This window comes from Notolabrus celidotus, chromosome 8 (assembly GCF_009762535.1).
Source record: "Notolabrus celidotus isolate fNotCel1 chromosome 8, fNotCel1.pri, whole genome shotgun sequence".
In the NCBI taxonomy this organism is placed as follows: domain Eukaryota; kingdom Metazoa; phylum Chordata; class Actinopteri; order Labriformes; family Labridae; genus Notolabrus; species Notolabrus celidotus.
In genome coordinates, this window is record NC_048279.1 from 19,306,248 (window position 1) to 19,326,325 (window position 20,078).

General features: G+C 39.3%; 2 protein-coding genes across 2 annotated transcripts; both read left to right on the forward strand.

Annotated features, from left to right (window-relative positions):
• The first annotated feature begins 957 nt into the window (after positions 1-957).
• On the forward strand, positions 958-19,532 carry LOC117818093. Its single transcript, XM_034690960.1, has 11 exons — positions 958-997; positions 4,323-4,365; positions 5,665-5,813; positions 5,983-6,121; positions 6,229-6,454; positions 17,304-17,350; positions 17,449-17,748; positions 17,855-18,033; positions 18,121-18,213; positions 18,428-18,463; positions 18,556-19,532. The coding sequence occupies exons 1-11, from the start codon at positions 995-997 to the stop codon at positions 18,745-18,747; spliced, it is 1,407 nt and encodes a 468-aa protein (XP_034546851.1). The 5' UTR covers positions 958-994; the 3' UTR covers positions 18,748-19,532.
• LOC117818094 lies at positions 6,380-10,404 on the forward strand. Its single transcript, XM_034690961.1, has 6 exons — positions 6,380-6,494; positions 6,593-6,892; positions 7,000-7,160; positions 7,248-7,364; positions 9,024-9,059; positions 9,154-10,404. Exons 1-6 carry the CDS (start codon positions 6,482-6,484, stop codon positions 9,388-9,390), a joined length of 864 nt encoding a protein of 287 aa, XP_034546852.1. The 5' UTR covers positions 6,380-6,481; the 3' UTR covers positions 9,391-10,404.
• Positions 19,533-20,078: the final 546 nt, after the last annotated feature.

Sequence of the window (20,078 nt, forward strand, 5' to 3'; positions counted from 1 at the left end):
TAAACCATTCAAATCCCGTCCTGCCGTTCTGCCCGCCTCCTGCGCGTACATTTCCCCTTCTCCTGCCGCTGCTTCCCCTGACTCTACTGACTGCCCCTCTCGCTCGACCTCGGGCCTGTCCCCTCTGACCCGATGTAGTGTTTTGCTCAGGACTGTAGTCCGGATCAGAGTCTAAAAAACTCTCACCACGGGGGCTCTGACAAGCAGAAGAATTAATGACTTCAGTAAGTCCTACAGAAAATGTATATGTCTCGTAGCGTCTGTCCGGACGCTGTAGGGATGACGAGCCGATTCGTGAACACGTTGATCTTTAATAACCGGTCACTGTCGGCCGTGATCACGATAACCAACAAAGCAACAATCAATGTTTGAATGAATGAAGAACTTCTCTTGTCTCTCCTCTCTCCCGTTCACACTCTCTACACCTCTCCTGATGCCTTCACTGACTGTCAACACTGTAGGAATTAAGAGGATCTACACTGAACACGTTCAACAAACAGTAGAGCTGTTACAGTATTATATGTGTTATAACTTTTCTCCTGATATCGTGTCACCGTTACAACTGGATAATGCTAGAATGACAGTTGTCAGTACTAACAGCAGCCATGTTTGTTTGTGTTTTTAACTTTCACTATGATAATGTTATTGTGAGGACCGGTTTTGAATCAGTCACGATCATATGGTCGCAAGTCAGCGGCGCTCGTGCATGTGAGCGGGGGGGCGTCGTTTTGGAGGAGCTCTGAGGGAGGAGGGGAGAGACGGAGTCCTGAGGAAATGCTACATTCAAATTCATGCTAGTTTTCCGAGACTGCCAACCCCAGCTTTAAATGTTGCTCTGCAATCCCAAATATTTAGCTGATAAGCAGATTCACACTGCCGCCTAGTGGAAATACCAAAATAAAAGCCGGACTGCCCGCTGTACAAATGCTGGATAGGCAGTTTTGGAGGCCATAGGGAGATTTATCAACGCTCAGAGACAGAACTGACCCAGTCTATGGTACGGACAAGCTAAGTTGCTATTGCTAAGCCTGTATCTCTTTTTGAAGCTTTTATTTTGTTATTTCCGCTAGTCGGCAGTTTGAATCTGCATATTAGCTAAATATTTAGGATCGCAGAGCAACATTTAACATTTAGATTTAACATTTAACATTTAGATTTAACATTTAACATTTAGATTTAACATTTAACATTTAGATTTAACATTTAGATTTATATTTAGCATTTAGATTTATATTTAACATTTAGATTTATATTTAACATTTAGATTTACATTTAAATTTAACGTTTAGATTTATATTTAACATTTAGATTTATATATATAACATTTATATTTATATTTAATATTTAGATTTATATTTAGCATTTGGATTTAACAATGATTCTAACTTAATATATTTTTCACAACAAAATGAAATGTGAAGAAGATCAAAAATATTCCTATAAATGTGACAAAAAAGTAACTTTTAAAAAATGCACTCTACATTTTTATGATGTTTTGGAGCTAAATGTGGAGAAATGTTGCTGTTATTTTCAAGAGTACCCTACTGCAGGCAAGATGGCGCCGCCACAACATCCACACCGGAAGTCCATACCGGAAGTCCATACCGGAAGTTACAAAGCTAAAAACGTTGCAATAACACCCACACCGGAAGTCCATACCGAAAGTTACAAAAATAAAAGCCTTGAAAAACAGGAACGTGAACGCAAAATAAAAGCCTTCAAAAACAGGTAGGTTTACGCGTAATTCTATGAACTTTTTTGCACTTACATTTTAATCGTATCAGTATTATTGACTAGTTGATTGACTCCAAAAGTGTATAGGCTGTTGAGAATTTACTGTTTTGAGAAGTTACTTAGAAGCCTGCACGAATCACTAAGTTATAGTGTTAACGTCTCAGCCATGCACAGCCTTTTGTTCCGAGTGTGTGTTGAAATACTTAAAGCTGATTATGATGCTGCCGTGATGACATCTGCATATGCCTCTCTTGTTTTGTCTGGGTCATATGCTATTTTATGTTGTGTTAGCCTGACTGTACCTCAGTACAGTTTGCTGTAGTGTTTGTTCCAAATTACCTTGCATGCTGTCTGCCTATGTGATCACATGTATAGATTAATGAATGAATGAAATACAGATCCAGAGTAGATCCACAGTCACGAGAGAAGAGCAGAATGTTATCTATGGTGCAGGGGCGAGTGGAGGAGGAAAATGTAGAGGTGTGTGGTGACTGTTTCTTTTTTAACATAATTTGTAACACGTTACAATGACACAGTGACAGGGGTGTTCATTAACCACAAGAACAAACGGAGGGAATGGTTTCTCCTTCTATTTTGAGACATTAGATGGGCGTAAACACACTGAGCTTGTCAAACAGTTTTATTCAGATTGAATGCTTGATGCATGTACACCAATGTCTTAACAAGATCACTTTATTTGGCGTCCATGAAAACATTGAAGTTGGAACCTTCAATTAGAATGACTAGAAAAACTGCAAATGTATACATAGCTACTGTTTCTTTCCATCCAACCCCTACTTGAAATGTAGAATTATACTTTATTTTATGTTCTTTTAATGTTATATGTATGATGTCTTAACCCTTTTGTATTGATAATGTTGTACTTGAAAAAGAACAATGCACTTTTGCTATTACAAACTCCAAATCAACATAAAATATTAGGACTAAAATATTTCAACTTGAGGCACCACTGTCAGCCACTGATGATAGATGTACAGTACACATTTCTGGGGAGCCTCTGTTGTTTTTGTGGTGAATATAGATCTCTGTGTACAGCTTGAGTGTATTTTCCCTCTTACTTACAGTCTTTTCCTTCTCATCCCCTCCCCCCACACACACTAACACTCTACATTATTCTGTTCTTCATACACAGCGGGATCTCTCTCACTCACTCTCTCTATCACAATTAGCTTTCTGCTAATTGATTTAGCAGCGACAGACTAATGCAATCAATACGCTACACGAAGAAGAAACTTCCAGTTCGAAGCATCCGGCATTGGGTAGAGAGGGGGTTAAAGAATCACTTCCGGTATGGACTTCCGGTATGGACTTCCGGTATGGACTTCCGGTATGGACTTCCGGTATGGACTTCCGGTATGGACTTCCGGTATGGACTTCCGGTATGGACTTCCGGTATGGACTTCCGGTGTGGACTTCCGGTGTGGATGTTGTGGCGGCGCCATCTTGCCTGCAGTAGGGTGCCTCTCGTTATTTTCGGTGTGCACAACTTTACAAACGGCGCCCCATGGTCAGATGGTGTATGCGTATTTTGCGCAAATGTGACGCAGTTGTGACGCCGGGAGTGTCAGGGAAAGCTTGACCAGCAAGTTCTCTGTCTTCGACTAGTTTATCAAAGTCAGTCATTACTAAGAACTCCATTCTACAGTGAGTTGACAACCTATAGTGTAAGTTTGTGTTTATTATGAATACTGTTTACAGTTCCAGCACGGTAGGCTATAATACCTGTTACAATGTTGTGTAAATAAAAACTTCTGCTCGCCCTCTGCAGGACATCCCAGCTAGCAGGGAATGTTCCCACCACATTGGCTAACATTCCAAGTTCTGATTATGTTTCAAGACAAGGTTTTGAGTGTTATATTCAAAGAACATCATTTTTTGTTAACTAGGCTATCAATGAAAGAAGAACATTTGGTCTTTAACATTCAGATGATGTGATACTATTCTTTAAAGTTGCTGTGAGGAACTTTAGATTTATAACAATTTTGGCGCCCCCTTGTGGACAAAGTGATACCTCTTATCTCTTGTTCTGTATATGCAAAAGTAGTGTTTTCAACAAAAACTCACCCTAATGTCTTTTAAAAGCCAGATTTATCACTCAATGTGATTATTTGCCATAAAAACAGCCCAAAAAAGGGTGTTTTTAAAGCCAAATGTCAAGCATGTGGTCTGACACCTACCCCCTCAGAAGGTATCAGTGTTGTTGTTCATAGTCTTGTTTGCTTTTGAAGGTCAAAGAGGCATGAGTGTCGGTTCCAGTCTGTTTCTCAGCTGGTTAAAAACTCCCCATAGTGCCTGTAAGTAACAGATAAGGTTTGGAATGTAATATTCAAAGAACATCTTAACCCCCGCGCACACACACATTTCCACGCCCCAGTAAACCCCGCCCAGTTTCGTTTTACTGAGACCACTCAAACACAGATGCAAACGTACTGTTGAGTAGAATTCCTTTGCAGTGAGTTGACAAACTGATTTAAAGTGCTGTGTACAATATTCAATTTAATGTTTCCTGGTTTAAAGCGACACTAGAGCTGTTGCTGTTTGGATTACAAACTCTGCTTTCTCTGCAGGACATGTTCCTGTTGAGCATGACCATTCTCTGCGTCTTATTCGGTGAGTAATACATACAGCTTCATAGAAGAGTGCAATGCAGATATAACCCAGGTGACTTTTAACTTGACATAAGCCAGACTAGCCAGGCCGATGTTATCACTGTACTGTACTTAGTGTAACATCAAACATCTCTCGCTTTTGCAGCATGTCTCGCTCTCTATCACATCGAGACTTTCTCTCCACTCAGTTACACATTTCACATGTGCTGCGACCATAGGCAGCGACCAACCCAAACAGGGCGTGTGATGTGGATGTTTCCTGCAATGAGTCAGCGTCAGAGTCAGATGATTATTTAATTTTCCCAATCGAAAGCATCGAAAGGGTCCGATCGAAGGTTAAAAATAGGTATTAAAAAATAAATAGTCTACTGAAGGCGGTTGCAAGCAAAAAGAAAGAGAGAGAGTAGTTTTAGAGGAAGGGGAGGAAGAGCGCGTCATTTTAGAGAAACTAATCAATTAATTAACTACCTAATGAGATTTTATTTTCTAACGGTTTCACAAAAGGAAACTCTGTAATGAATTAATTTTCAGACCCAGAGTTTAACACATTTCGTTTGTTTGCTCCGCTTCTCTGCGCATCTGTGTGTGTGCGTGTGTTTGTGTGTGTTTGTGTCTGCTCCGTCCTGCGTCTGAAGCTTTCCCTATACAATAAGCTATTTAGCTGCAGAATTATACTTTTAATTTATCCGGAGAAAGAGGGAGCCTACTCATACGACTCATGACAATGGTGCGAAATGTGTATTTAAGAAAAAAAAAAATTATGATTTGAAATGTATTCGTTTTTACAAACATTCAAATAAAGACACACAAATAATGATAATACAATAAAATAAAAATAAAATAAAATACAAATAGAATAAAACAAAAGACAAAGCAGAACAGACAAACAACAGAAAAACAAATGTAAATTTGTTTTCTGATATGACATTGTCTTTGCATTCTTCTAATTGAATATAGGGTTTTAATGATTTGCAAACCTTCTGTTTTTATCAACATTTTACACAGCAGCCCAAATCTTACAGAATTACGGTTGTTGTAAAGTCTCTCAAATACTTGGCAGGGTTGAATGTTTAATACTTAAATTACATTGTCATCAACCTCAGCTGTGCTTTGTGTTTTGCACTAATTTGCATGCTAGTATATTTTCATCTCAACCTTGGTGGCAGGAGCTATTGAACTTTATACCAGCTCTAAATTGCCTCATTATCTCCATTTTCCGAGTGGGTTCAGTTGTACAACTTTTTAACATTTTCGATTGCTGTGTTGACATGCCTCTTCATGTGTATTTTTCCGTTTGAAGGTTCATCAGTTACTCTTATTACAAGTAAGGGGTGCGTTGGGAAAAGGTATCTCTTTCCATATTCATATACTTCCCCTGCTTTCAAGGACCAGATATACTTCACTCCGAGCAAAGGGGGACCCAGGACCCTAATTTTGGATGGGAGTGTGGTGAGCAGCTATCATTTCAACTGTACTTTTAATTATAAGGAGATTCCTAAATAGAAAGATCTGAAGTTTGACAAAGTTCAGCACCTGTTTAGTGCAAAACAAATTTGAAAGAGAGGAATCCAAACTTGTATTGAATCGATGTTTTTTGTTTTGTTTCTGACATATTCAGGGAAAGGTACCTCGGCTTCAAGTTTCCAAAGCCTCTATTTATTTGACTGATTTGACAGAAGAAGATAATGGAGTTTTTTCCATATCTTATGGTCATGATTACCCATTAGCATATGATGTAATCACACTGACTGTTTCAGGTGAGAACATTGCACTGTACTTGGTATTTAATGGGCTCATTAAACTAACCAACTAAAAGTTCACCTCACTATTTTTTTTTCCTGCTATTACTTTTTTTTTTTTACAGTATGTACTGACTCTGTCACCAAGACTTATGGAGAAAGCTACTACTGTAAAATTCCTCGGCAGGCTGAATTCCTGGACTTTGCACCCCATCTCAGTGATACTCTGCCAAAAGTCCTGTGGAACAGCTCAGACCCTCAGACCAGTCTGGGAGGCAGAGGACAAGTTAGGGGTGATTCTTGGGAGATAATCAGTGCCACCCAGGAAGACAGTGGTTACTACGATTTCAGGGGAAAAGACTGCTGTCCAGGACGCTGATGACAGTACAAGGTGATTACAGGATCTTAATCAATGCTGCTTATTATCTTTAGACTGTTGTATATCTGTTAAATGTTGTTGTTATACAATTATCTCTTTACTACTTCCAGGGAAAATTCTAAGAAATGAAAAGTATGTGGGTGAGGTGCTCATCATCAGATATCCTTCAGCAGATTTAGCCTGGACTGTAGATGTTAAACTCAAGAAAGAGACGGAATTCATAAACCTGGTAAATGCAGGCATTGTGGTCACAGAGAGTAACCCAGAGGCCAGGGCATTTAATGGGAGAGTTCATCTGTTACATGATGGCGTACAGATTACTCTTTCGGAAACCAGAGACTCTGGCACCTATACACTCAAAGACCCACAAAACAACCTAGGTCTAACAGTGCTGCTGGAGGTACAGCCTGGTGAGCAACACAAGTTATTTTACTCACAGCAAGAAAAAAGTTAGACAAGAGATTTACTGGTAATCTAATCATAATTCCACTTCTACTAATTTCTCCTGCCCTTACAGCATCTCCTTCTACGTTTTTTATTGTTTGTGTTGTCATTGGGATTTTCTTTACGATGGTTACCTGCTTCTGCTGTGTGAAGAAATGCTGTGGGAAAAAGAGCTCTTCTAATATTGCCCAGGCTGCTCCTCAGACTGAAACAGCACATCCTGTGCGTTACCACGTAAGAACATCTTCAAGGAGGCAATAAGACGAAGTGTTTGTAATATGTGTTGCTATTATGAAGTCAATATCCTTGTTCCAATTGCAGGATCAGAACCGATCTTCAGGCCCGGGTTACTCTGTTGCACATGCTCCAAATCACTCCTCCCAGCCAAGAAATCGTGGTGTTCCTAGAGTCACTGCAGCTTCCTCCTCTGAGCCACCAGTAGGTGTAGAACTAAAGTTGTCCAACTATGAGGCACACTTCCTTAGGGAGGACTTTGAAAGTTGCAAGGGGATGTAGGAGAAGTATGGGATGTACAATGTAGGTATGCAAACTACGAAAAAACAACTCTTATGGAGGTATTTTTCACGTTTTTTTAAAAACAGAGATGGAGGACCCAAATTGCAGATCTTAAAAAGATGTCTGCAACAAAGTCCTAAGTTCAACTGAGATTCACAAGAAACACTAGAGATCATTAAGAACACTGGGAGATGCAGAAAAAGTCACAAACAAAACTCAAATTAATTGATCAAGAGAGGTGATCCTAAGGGAAAATAAATACACACAGAGTAATCAACACAGGTGGGACGGGGATTTTTGAGAAATACCTGCAGTGTCTCTCTCTCAGTCTCTAGTCAAATGTGATCATATTGACACTTTAAAATACATCATTATCATTAACTCATCTAAGAAAATGTGCAATAAGACACTCCTTAGATCTCTGCAGCTTGCCTGACAATCATCACATTGTTCGTTTTGGTCAGTATCAATGTTATCAAGAGGTTGAAGCTTATGGAGACACTGCAGCTTACTCCTTTGAGCCACCAGTAGGTGTAAAACTTAAAGCTGGGGTTGGCAGTCTCGGAAAACTAGCATGAATTTGAATGTAGCATTTCCTCAGGACTAACGTCTAACCCCTCCTCCCTCAGAGCTCCTCCAAAACGACGCCCCCCCGCTCACATGCACGAGCGCCGCTGACTTGCGACCATATGATGGTGACTGATTCAAAACCGGTCCTCACAATAACATTATCATAGTGAAAGTTAAAAACACAAACAAACATGGCTGCTGTTAGTACTGACAACTGTCATTCTAGCATTATCCAGTTGTACCGGTGACACGATATCAGGAGAAAAGTTATAACACATATAATACTGTAACAGCTCTACTGTTTGTTGAACGTGTTCAGTGTAGATCCTCTTAATTCCTACAGTGTTGACAGTCAGTGAAGGCATCAGGAGAGGTGTAGAGAGTGTGAAAGGGAAAGAGGAGAGACAAGAGAAGTTCTTCATTCATTCAAACATTGATTGTTGCTTTGTTGGTTGTCGTGATCACGGCCGACAGTGACCGGTTATTAAAGATCAACGTGTTCACGAATCGGCTCGTAATCCCTACAGCGTCCGGACAGACGCTACGAGACATATACATTTTCTGTAGGACTTACTGAATGTCATTCGTTCTTCTGCTTGTCAGAGCCCCCGGGGTGAGAGTTTTTTAGACTCTGATCCGGACTACAGTCCTGAGCAAAGCACCTCATCGGGTCAGAGGGGACAGGCCCGAGGTCGAGCGAGAGGGGCTCTTTTTTAAGAACACATTATGTATTGAATTCCATCAGGACATAATGATTATTTTAACCAGTATAACAAAAAGTGTATCTAAATCTGATTACCAACCCCAGCTTTAAGTTTTCAAACTATGAGGCACACCTCCTGTGGGTGGACTTTGAGAGTTGCAAGGGGATGTAGGAGAGGTGTGGGACTGTGGTATAACTTTGATCCCTAATTTGGTTTATTAGTATGGTCAGTATGGATTCAGCAGTAATACTGCTTTTCATCCTTCTTTTCAATCACCCCTAACTGATACTCATCTTTTACTGTACAGGACTACGACACAGTGAAGAACAGCCTGCAGCCTGAGGTACATAAAAACTCTCTCTAAATGCTTGCTATTTAGGGCCTGTTTCATCAACACAAACATTATTAACCTTATATTGGTCCATTTCTCTCTCCAGGTTGAACCTTTGGGAGGTCAAGGAGGCACTCCAGCACCTACGCTTGGCTCTGATTGTCTTACCTTGGACCCTGGGCCGAGGTTTGAGCTGAAAGGACTGGCCGGCTCATCTGCACCCCCCCCCCCCCCTCAGTTCAGACTCAACTGCCTGTGGTGTTTATACCTCAGACAAACTCAACTATCTGTCTGGAGCACTGTGAAAACTCAAGTGAGATCAAGTCAGTGTTGTGCCTTGTAAGCAATTGGAACAGACATTTCAGTCCTTCAATGGACTGTGATATCAGCCTATGTATGATATAGGAAATAAGTCCAGGTTTGCATTAAGAAGGATCATGTGGACTGGCTGTTAAAGACATCAGTAACACTAGGTCGACCAAATGTTTTATTGGGTGAAGTTGGGACTCTCTTCAATATATAAATACCTAAACAAAGTGTAGTGGGATAAAAGTTTAATGCTACTTAAGTATTACCTTTTTAAACACATTTTGATAAAGTTGTTCAGAGCAAAAAAGTGAAGATTGACACTAGAACATAGTTTTTTTTAAGTCTATCAATCCAAACTTGAAAAGTTATGGCAGCAATTTTAAAAAAAATGTTCTCAGGTAAAAACAAACTCAAGTTCACTCTGTTAAACTCTATACTGTAGTTTTTATTAACATCTGTTATTAATATCTGTATTATTTGATTATTAAAATGTGTTGACTAAATGTTGAGAATGTATTTAAATGTCTGTCAAAGATGATCTGAAACAAACCTAAGGTGCTCATGCTTTAATAAAAAGGATAAGAGCTCTGTGAAGAAACCCATCCCATTGTGCCCTAATCCCAATATTTAGGCATAAGCTATGTAACCTATACCACAAGGCCCCCAATGTCCCCCACAACCCAAACATAACAAAAGATTGGGATATATTGAGTATCAAGAGCTAGTGCATCAGCAGGGTTATTAAGTGTGCTCCTCCCTTCATAGGGAGGCTGTGAAGGGACACGAAATCCTCAGGGAGGCTTAACAATTAACTCTGACATCCTCAAACTACCCCCCTCCATGCTAGCTCTCACCCCCCATCATACCAGAAAAGGGTACAGAAAATAGAAAAACAGAGAAAGGAGTCTGTAAAAGAAGTTGAAACTGAACTTGTTAAGCGAGTGATGGAGATTTGGTGACTTAAAATGGAGCGCTGCCTGCAAGCTAGTTCAGGCAGACAACTCGAGCCGCGCTCATCATACTGACACGTCACCACCTCTCCATCAGCTGATCTCAACATCCCCATTCGGCGGTCTATTTAAACGGCAAGCCTCCTGTCTCTGCCTCTGCTTGCAGTGCTCCTGCTGTTCTGCTCAGTGCTGTGTGAAGTTTGTCCCCACCTCCTCCCCGGCTTCCACCTGCGGGCTCCGGGGGGGTTAGTCCTCTCTCATTGCTCCTAATGTCTGCATTTAAATAATCTACGAGGAGTAATGAAATTCGGAGCCCACACGCCAAACACAATACTGTATGCTGCAATAAACTTATTAAGTAAACGTGAGTTGTCTGACTGAACTAAAATTACTGTAGCCTTAAGGCTCTGGGAATTTGAGATAAACACAAGATACTTGTGCTGAAAGAAAGAATCAGTGCTCAGTGAAGAAACCCACCCCACTATGTACTTTACTGATACATTTAATAGCCTACCCCATGGCTCCTCATGTCCCGGAAAGCCGGAGATTGAAAGGACAGATGGGCAGCGAGAGCCAGCACATCACTGGGGTTAGCAAGTGGGCTCCTCCCTTCGCTGATGTTTGGATTAGTTGGGCCCACAACACCTTGGAGAGGCCAAACAGCTCTAGCATCCAAGAGCAACCCCCATCATTGCCACTCCCGCTGTCCTTCATAATCACTAGCAGAACACCCCAATTTAATAACCCAACCCATACAGCATTGCCACACTCAACAGACCCAGACTGCGTATATGCAAGCTCCAGGTAGTGACAACACCCATACTACCTACTCTAGCTGGCCCCTAGCAGCTGCCACCACCCAACACAAAGCAAGAAGAGTCTGTTTCTAAATATTTACACCCCACCTCCAGTGAGTCCTCCCAAGCCACTGTTAGTTCTATATAATAAACTCTCCACAACTATGTCAGGCCTCAGATTAGTGGAAACAATCTCCTGTGACACTATAAGTTTTCCTCCCAAGTCTACCTGCAACTCCCAATCACTACCACCCTTTAAGTGACCTGACTCATGCCTATTTAAAAGCATACCTCCCTTACATTTCTCTCCTTCAAGGACAAACTGAATAGCTGGACTCTTTCCCTGATTACACCCTGAATTCACCTGAAAAAACAGGTACTACTGATATCAGCTTTACTTTTAGTTATACATTTGTATAAAATAATATGACGCATGTACCTTTATTTATAAGCATTGTATCTAAGTGCCTTTTACTGTCAAGATGAGAAGTGATATATATGATATTTGTCTATTTTATTTCTAAACTTTTTATCTTTGTATATGTTTTTTCTAGGTCTTGTAAAAGCTCATGTTTCTATTGTAGGCTCCTCTGTTGGCTTTGTGAAACCACTCTGTCAACAAAACAGTGTAACATTCTTTAGATGTGAAACAACTATCTTTGCATTGAAAGTAAGATTAGGTGACCTGTTAAGCCCTACTCTGTGTTATTATACCTATATGCTATACCAGTATAAACACATTTAAAATGTGTGTGTGTGCAGGTGAGATTGTGTAATTGTGTGTGTTATTTTGATGTACTGTATATACTCCATGTTCTACGGTAGCGTATTGCATTCACACGAGGAAAAAAAAACTCTGTTCTTCTGAATTAACAAGGTATTTATCTCAGAATTATGAGAAAAAAAATCTGAATTAAACTAAATCTGTTCTGTCTTTCTGAATTGTCCAGATAATTATCTCGGAATTGCTTTTATTTTAAAAAACCCACATCAGATATAGGAACACATCACATTTTGAAGTGTTCTCTCATCAGTCTGAGTCCAAAATGTTACAGTGGAAATTACGATTTATTTTTAATGTCAAATAAATGATTACCAGGATTGTTGCACATTTTTATATTTCAGGAGGCTTTTAAAAATTCACACTAGATTGTTCTGATATCGAGCCAGTCAGTCAACCAGTGATTTTACACAAGTCTTTTGACCAGGGCTGTGGGGTTTTAATGTCATTTTCAATTGGGCAGCAACCATTACAATATTTCAAATTGTTCTTATTTTGACAATATAAAATCTGTTGTTCCTCTCACCGTAATGCCTATTCTATTATATATTATACTATATCATATTACATTATTTTATTATTATTATATTACATTATTATTGTTTACTACAACTCACGGTCATATTACATACCCATATTTATTTTTATGTATTGCTTAATCTGTCATTACCAACCATAATCACACCATGTCAACCTGTCACTACTGAAACATTTTTAATACTGCCTGTAATTACTGCTATTTAATCTAAATTCCATTGTAACATTGTATATATCTAAATTGTATTCTAGTTTTAATTATCCATTTTTATTTTTACTTATGTTATTTTATTTTATTTTACTTATTGAAACTTCTTCTTGATTATACTTCTGTCTGGGTTGCTGTAACAACTGAATTTCCCCCCCGGGGGATCAATAGAGTAATATCTTATCTTATCTTACCTTACCTTATCTTACCTTATCTTACCTTACCTTACCTTACCTTACCTTATCTTATCTTATCTTACCTTATCTTATCTTACCTTACTTTACATTAACTTATCTTACCTTACATTATCTTATCTTATCTTACCTTATCTTACATAATCTTATCTAACCTTATCTTATGTTATGTTATGTTATCTTATCTTACCTTATCTTACCTTACCTTATCTTACCTTACCTTATCTTACATAATCTTATCTCACCTTACCTTATCTTATCTTATCTTATCTTATCTTACCTTATCTTACCTTATCTTATCTTATCTTACCTTATCTTACCTTACCTTATCTTATCTTGCCTTACCTTATCTTATCTTATCTTGCCTTACCTTATCTTATCTTATCTTATCTTATCTTATCTTATCTTACCTTATCTTATCTTACCTTATCTTATCTTGCCTTACCTTATCTTATCTTATCTTGCCTTACCTTACCTTATCTTATCTTATCTTATCTTACCTTATCTTATCTTATCTTATCTTATCTTATCTTATCTTATCTTATCTTATCTTATCCTATTCTTCACGGGCACTGAAGAACCGCAGTAGTTCTTACCACTTGCCACTTGCTATGGATGCCTTTGGGATGCCTGTCAGTTGGCCACCACCATTAGTAAATGGCTTGCCCATAATCCACCGCTCATATTATACACCATATTGGGCACAATCCACGCCCCAAGAAACCTCGCCCAGTTTCGTTTTACTGTGACCACTCAAACACAGCGTATTGTTGAAGAGTGGGACTTTGCAGTTATTTGACAACCTGATATTAGTTCACTTTAAGTCCTTCTGTATAGAACATTAAATTTAGCCCTAATGTTTCCTGGTTTAAAGCAACGTTAGAGCTGTAGATGACTGTGAAAGTGCTGTGTGGATCACACACTCAGCTCTCTCTGCAGGACATGTTACTGTCGAGCTTGACTATTCTCTGTGTCTTACTCGGTGAGTAAAACGCATGCAGCTACTTAAAAATAGTACAATGCAGATATGATATAGGTGACATAGGCCGATGTAACCACTATACAACGTGTAAAATCAAAGTGTGTCACTTGTGAAGCATGTCTCGCTGTGGATGTGGATATATCTTAAAGACACACTCCGGAGAACAAACAACGATTGAAACAGTGTAACATTAAAGTTCCACTGTCAACTTTAATGTCAATGAATCAGCCACGGAATGTGATGATATTTTACTTGTTAAGCGAGTGATGGAGATTTGGTGACTTAAACGCAGCTGGGGTCAATTTGAATGAAGAGGAAGTGGAAGAAGATTGTTGCGAAACATAGGGGGACAAGATTTTATTTTCTAACTGTTGCACAAAGCTATAGCCTAATATAATGAGCACATTTTCACGTCTGTTTTCAGCGCTTCTCTGCGTGTCATCTCGCATTCTGTGTGTGTGTTTATATTAGCTCTGTTCTGCATCACACCTGAAGCACGTCCTCTACCCGTCCAGCTGCAGTGCTAAGGATTCAGGGATGACAATGATGACAAATGTGCATAATAATGTAATATTCACTACCGGTCAAAAGTTTTAGAACACCCCAATTTTTCAAGTTTTATGCAATTCAATGTCCTATTGTGCTCTGAAATGAAAACATCAAACAAATAAACAATTGAATTAAAAAAATAAATCATGGAATCAACTAATAAACCAAAATGTAGTCTTAACTTTTGGCTCATCGAAGTAGCCACCTTATCACCTTTTTCTTGCCATTTAATAAGCAACACATTACTTTCTAGAGTACAAGACTGTTCACATATTGCTCAAGAGGGTATGGTACCGCAGTGTGTTCCAAGACTAATTTTATGCAGACAGTGGGATTTGGAAGTAATCAAGGACAGTTGGGACACCTGTAAGAATTGGTAGCACCAACTTTAAAGGCTTGACTAACCTAAATTTCTGCAGAACAGCAACCCATTTTTTGTTCCCTGAAAAAAAGGCCTTTTTTGTATAATTCTGAAATGTACATCCTATTTTCAGTTTGGGTGATCTTACCTTTTTTTTTTGTTACCTCTGGCAATTCACCACTTACCTTTGTACCATTTAAAGCTATTCAATGGACGTGAACTGCTTGGATTTCAATAAAAAAGTGGAAAAATTGGGGTGTTTTAAAACTTTTGACCGGTACTGTACATAGCCTATGTAATAACGAATTTTAGTCTCTTTCTAATTTTTTTTTTTGACCGTTAATATATAAAAATATTATGTTTGGATATGTTTCTCTTCAAGACACTAACTCTCTTAACAGTGGTGGTTCTGGGGAGGGGCCAACAGGGGCCAGTGCCCCTGTAAAACTGGACCTGGACCCCCCTGTGGCCCCCTCTCAACACCAAACAAATATCATACAATAAAAAAAGCTTAGAGCGCTAAGGGACCCATGTTGAGTGTTAACAGCCAAACAGCTGCTGTCAGTCTGCATTTTGATATAGTACACAGTAGTATATATGTCTAGTATATAGGGATGCACTGATCAGCCGGCCCAGGCCCTTCTCAGTCTCTTTTGCCAGGGTTGAATGTGTCCCTCTGACAACACCCTTGGCCCCAGCCAGGACCCCCCAATAAAATTGGTCTAGAACCGCCACTGTGTCTTAAGCATTATCCTAGAATTATATTTTGTCTTGAAAAGGAAAATACTGACCATAAAAAAATGTTGTTTTTTAAACTCTTAGCTTGGGTAGCTTGCACATCTGGGGAAGCACCACTAATGCTGAATGATATATACAGGTTCTGGTGCAACAAATTTCGCCTTTTACCTTTTTCATGTAAGACCATGCATAATACAGAAAGAAGATGCCAAACTTCATTATGATTGTATAACAGCCTGGCTCTTTACTGGAAGAGTCCAGGTACTAAATTGGCCTGCTTGGCCTGAATTATCAACTATTGAAAACATCTGGCGCATCATGACATGAAAATAAGACAAAGGAGAACCCAAAGTATTGAATAGCTAAAATTTTCTAACGTGAACGAGACAACTTTCGACTTTCAAAATTCCAGAAAAAAGGTCTCATGGGTCTTCAAACGTTTACAGGGTGTTGTTAAAAGAATAAGTAATGTATGTTCACGTCATTAAAAAATGTTCAATTCACTATAAACCACTTCTTTACTTTTTAAATTATAAGTGGATGCTATTAAATAAGTAGTTTCGCTATCAGCCTGGCCATGCAGTACGTACTGCATACTACATTCGTAGTTTGTAGCAGGTGGTTTCGAAAACAGCCCTCGCCTCTCTGGCATGCCCCTTTTTATACCCAGCCATGTAGCTAAGCTGTTGAGAATTAACCTAATTAGTTGGGAGATGTTTCTCAAGGTGGAATGTGTTGTTGGCATCACATTAGAATTAGCAAACATTTTTCATAAAAAAAAACCAGTAAAATCTTTTAGTTTTTAAATTGTGTTTGTTGTATTTGTACTGTTTTTTATTAAATAACAGTGTTTGAATATTGGCAAACCATTTGTTTTTATCAACATTTTACATAGCATCTCAAATCTTATAATTTAGGGTTGTAGTAAAGTGTCTCAAAAACATGGCAGGGTTGAATGTAATGTCATGCTTCACTCTATCCTACCCTTTTGATTGCTGTGTTGACATGCCTCTTCATGAGTATCTTTCCCTTTGAAGGTTCATCTGTCTCTACTCCTCGTAAAGAGGTGTGCCGTGGCGGAAGGTATGCCTTTCCATTGTTGTATACTCCCCCTGCTTTCACTGGAAAGTTGTACTTCACTCCAAGCAAAGGAGGATCCAGGACACTAGTTTTGGATAATGGTGTGGTGAGTGGCATCTTGTGCTATCATTTCAAATATACTTCTTGTTAGAATGAGATTCTTGCATGGAAAGATCTGAAGTTTGACAACGTTCAGCGCCCGTTTAGAGCAAAACAGATTTGAAATAGAGGAATCCGAACTTGAAATTAATCAATGGTCTTGTTTGCTTTTTGACATATACAGGCAAAGGACCCACGTCTTAAAATTTCCACAAATTCTATTTATTTGACTGATTTGACAGAAGAAGATAATGGAACTTTTTCTGTCTCTTTCATTCATGACTTTATATTTGATGCATTTGGACTGGATGTTACAGGTGAGAACATTAAGCTGTACTGGGTATTAAAAGGCTCTATTCACCCAGAAAATGGGTATTGATCTTTGATAAATTCATTTCTACTGAAAACTTCACCCTGTTTTTTTTCCTGGTATGACTTTTTTCAGTTTGTACAGACTCTGTCAACAAGTCTTATGGAGAAAGCTACTACTATAACATTCCACGGCAGGCTGAATTCCTGGAGTTTGCGCCCCATCTCAGTGATATTCTGCCAAAAGTCCTGTGGAACAGCTCAGACCCTCAGACCAGTCAGGGAGGCAGAGGACAAGTTAGGGGTGATTCTTGGGAGATAATCAGTGTCACCCAGGAAGACAGTGGTTACTACTTTTTCAGGGGAAAAGACAGAAAGCTGCTGTCCAGGACGCTGATCAAAGTAGAAGGTGATTACAGGATCTTAATCAATGCTACATATTATCTTTAGACTGTTATATATCTGTTAAATGTTGTTGTTATACAATTATCTCTTTACTACTTCCAGGGAAAATTCTAAGAAATGAAAAGTATGTGGGTGAGGTGCTCATCATCAGATATCCTTCAGCAGATTCAGCCTGGACTGTAGATGTTAAACTCGAGGAAGAGAGGAAATACATAAACCTGGTAAATGCAGGCATTGTGGTCACAGAGAGTAACCCAGAGGCCAGGGCATTTAATGGGAGAGTTCATCTGTTACATGATGGCATGCAGATTACTCTTTTGGAAACCAGAGACTCTGGCACCTATACATTCAAAGACCCACAAAACAACCTAGGTCTGATAGTGCTGCTGGAGGTACAGCCTGGTGAGCGACACAAGTTATTTTACTCACAGCAAGAAAAAGTAAGATGAGAGATTTACTGGTAATCTAATCATAATTCCACTTCCTCTCATTTCTCCTGCCCTTACAGCTCCGACGTCTCCTAAAGCTCCTCTTTCTGCATTGCTTATTTTTGGCATTGTTGTTGGATACATTTCTTTAACTGTTATCTGCTTCTGCTGTGCGTGGAAATGCTTTGAGAAATGGAGGTCTTCTGATAATGCCCAGGCTGCTCATCAGACTGAAACAGCACTTCCTGTGTATTACCACGTAAGTTCATCCTCAAGAAGGCAATCAGGCTAAGTGTTTTTATAATGTGTTGCCATTATGGATTCAATATCCTTGCTCCAATTGCAGAATCAGAACCAATCTTCAGGCCAGAGTCACTCTTACCAGCCAGTGCCTCTGGGTGCTTATGGAGACACTGCAGCTTACTCCTTTGAGCCACCAGTAGGTGTAAAACTTAAGTTTTCAAACTATGAGGCACACCTCCTGTGGGTGGACTTTGAGAGTTGCAAGGGGATGTAGGAGAGGTGTGGGACTGTGGTATAACTTTGATCCCTAATTTGGTTTATTAGTATGGTCAGTATGGATTCAGCAGTAATACTGCTTTTCATCCTTCTTTTCAATCACCCCTGACTGATACTCATCTTTTACTGTACAGGACTACGACACAGTGATGAACAGCCTGCAGCCTGAGGTACATAAAAACTTTCTAAATGCTTGCTATTTAGGGCCTGTTTCACCAACACAAACATTATTAACTTTATATTGGTCCATTTCTCTCTCCAGGTTGAACCTTTGGGAGGTCAAGGAGGCACTCCAGCACCTTCACTCGGCTCTGATTGTCTTTCCTCAGACCCTGGGCCGAGGTTTGAGTTGACAGGACTGACCGGCCCCTCTGCTCCCCCCCTCAGTTCAGACTCAACTGCCTGTGGTGTTTATTCCTCAGACAAACTCAACTATCTGTCTGGAGCACTGTGAAAACTCAAGTGAGATCAAGTCAGCGTTGTGCCTTATGAGCAAATTGAACACAGACATTTCAGTCCTTCAATGAACTGTGATATCAGCCTATGTTTGATATCCACACATACGAGAATAAGTTCCTACAAACCTGCTTAGTGGCATTAAGAAGTGCATTTAAAACAAGGGCCATGTATGAATGTATCTAAATGACTTTTATTTTTACATTATAAGAAGTGATGTGACATTCGTATTTGTTTGATTTCTGAGTCTCAGTTTCTTTTGAAAGTTGTTTTTATGAAAAATCACGCAATAATTAAATCAATGTAACATGTTTTATATGAGACAGCTATCTCTGTGCACTGAAATTAAATATGAGTAATTATACATTAGCTTTACATTTCAAAAAAGATTTAAAAAGTATGTGGTATGGTGTCACTAAGTAAAATAAAGATAAGAGAGGAAATGAATCCACAGGAAATTCAGACCATGGATGCTTCAGGGTCCGCCTATGGCCCTTCTATACATAAAGCATAGCCATGGGGTAAGTATAAAACATCTTGACTATGTGGGAAGTGATCCTATAATGTCACTTCAGAAAAGCATGTGAAGCCTTTTATAGCACTTTTTGCAAAGTTTCTGGATGCTGTTCAATTTGAGCCTTAAAAAGGGACTGTAATCATGTCTACCCACAGTGCCATGACATAGCCTACATAGACCTAGATGTACAACATAACTTAGAGTTTGGGTTTGTGTAATTTCATTATAATTGTGTATTTTGGGTCATTAAAATACTGACATGACAATGAGCATTACACATGTGAATTTGTATTAGACCTCTCGATGTAAGGTAGTTCTCGTGAGGTTGTGAGAAGTGGGTCACCATGGACTACAGTTTTGAAGCTGGTGGTCGCCTGTCTATCGATCACCCACGCAAGCAGGAGGCACAAAGGGGAAATTGAGGCAGGCCTTAAGCCTACTTTCTAGTTACTACAGTGTGCCTGCCTATCAGTGAAGTTAACCATATCCCTAAGAGAACTATTAAGTTATAAGAGCAAAAAACACCCCCTGAACAGTGTTTGTGTGAGTAAAGCCATGAGTTATTCAGACCAAAACTGACTTTTTTTTTTGTGCCAGGTTTAATTTTACTGTAAAGATGAATACCTTGGAGTTTGTGTACGTGGCCTCAGGTGGACTAGTGGTGGGCGTATCGATTCTGTGGTATCGATATATCCATATTTACACGCTACTCATTTGAGTGTCGATCACTCTAATAAAATATTGATATTAATTGATAAATTCGAAATGAAAGCGCATGTGTCACTTCTGATTATTTTAGGCTAACTTACTCC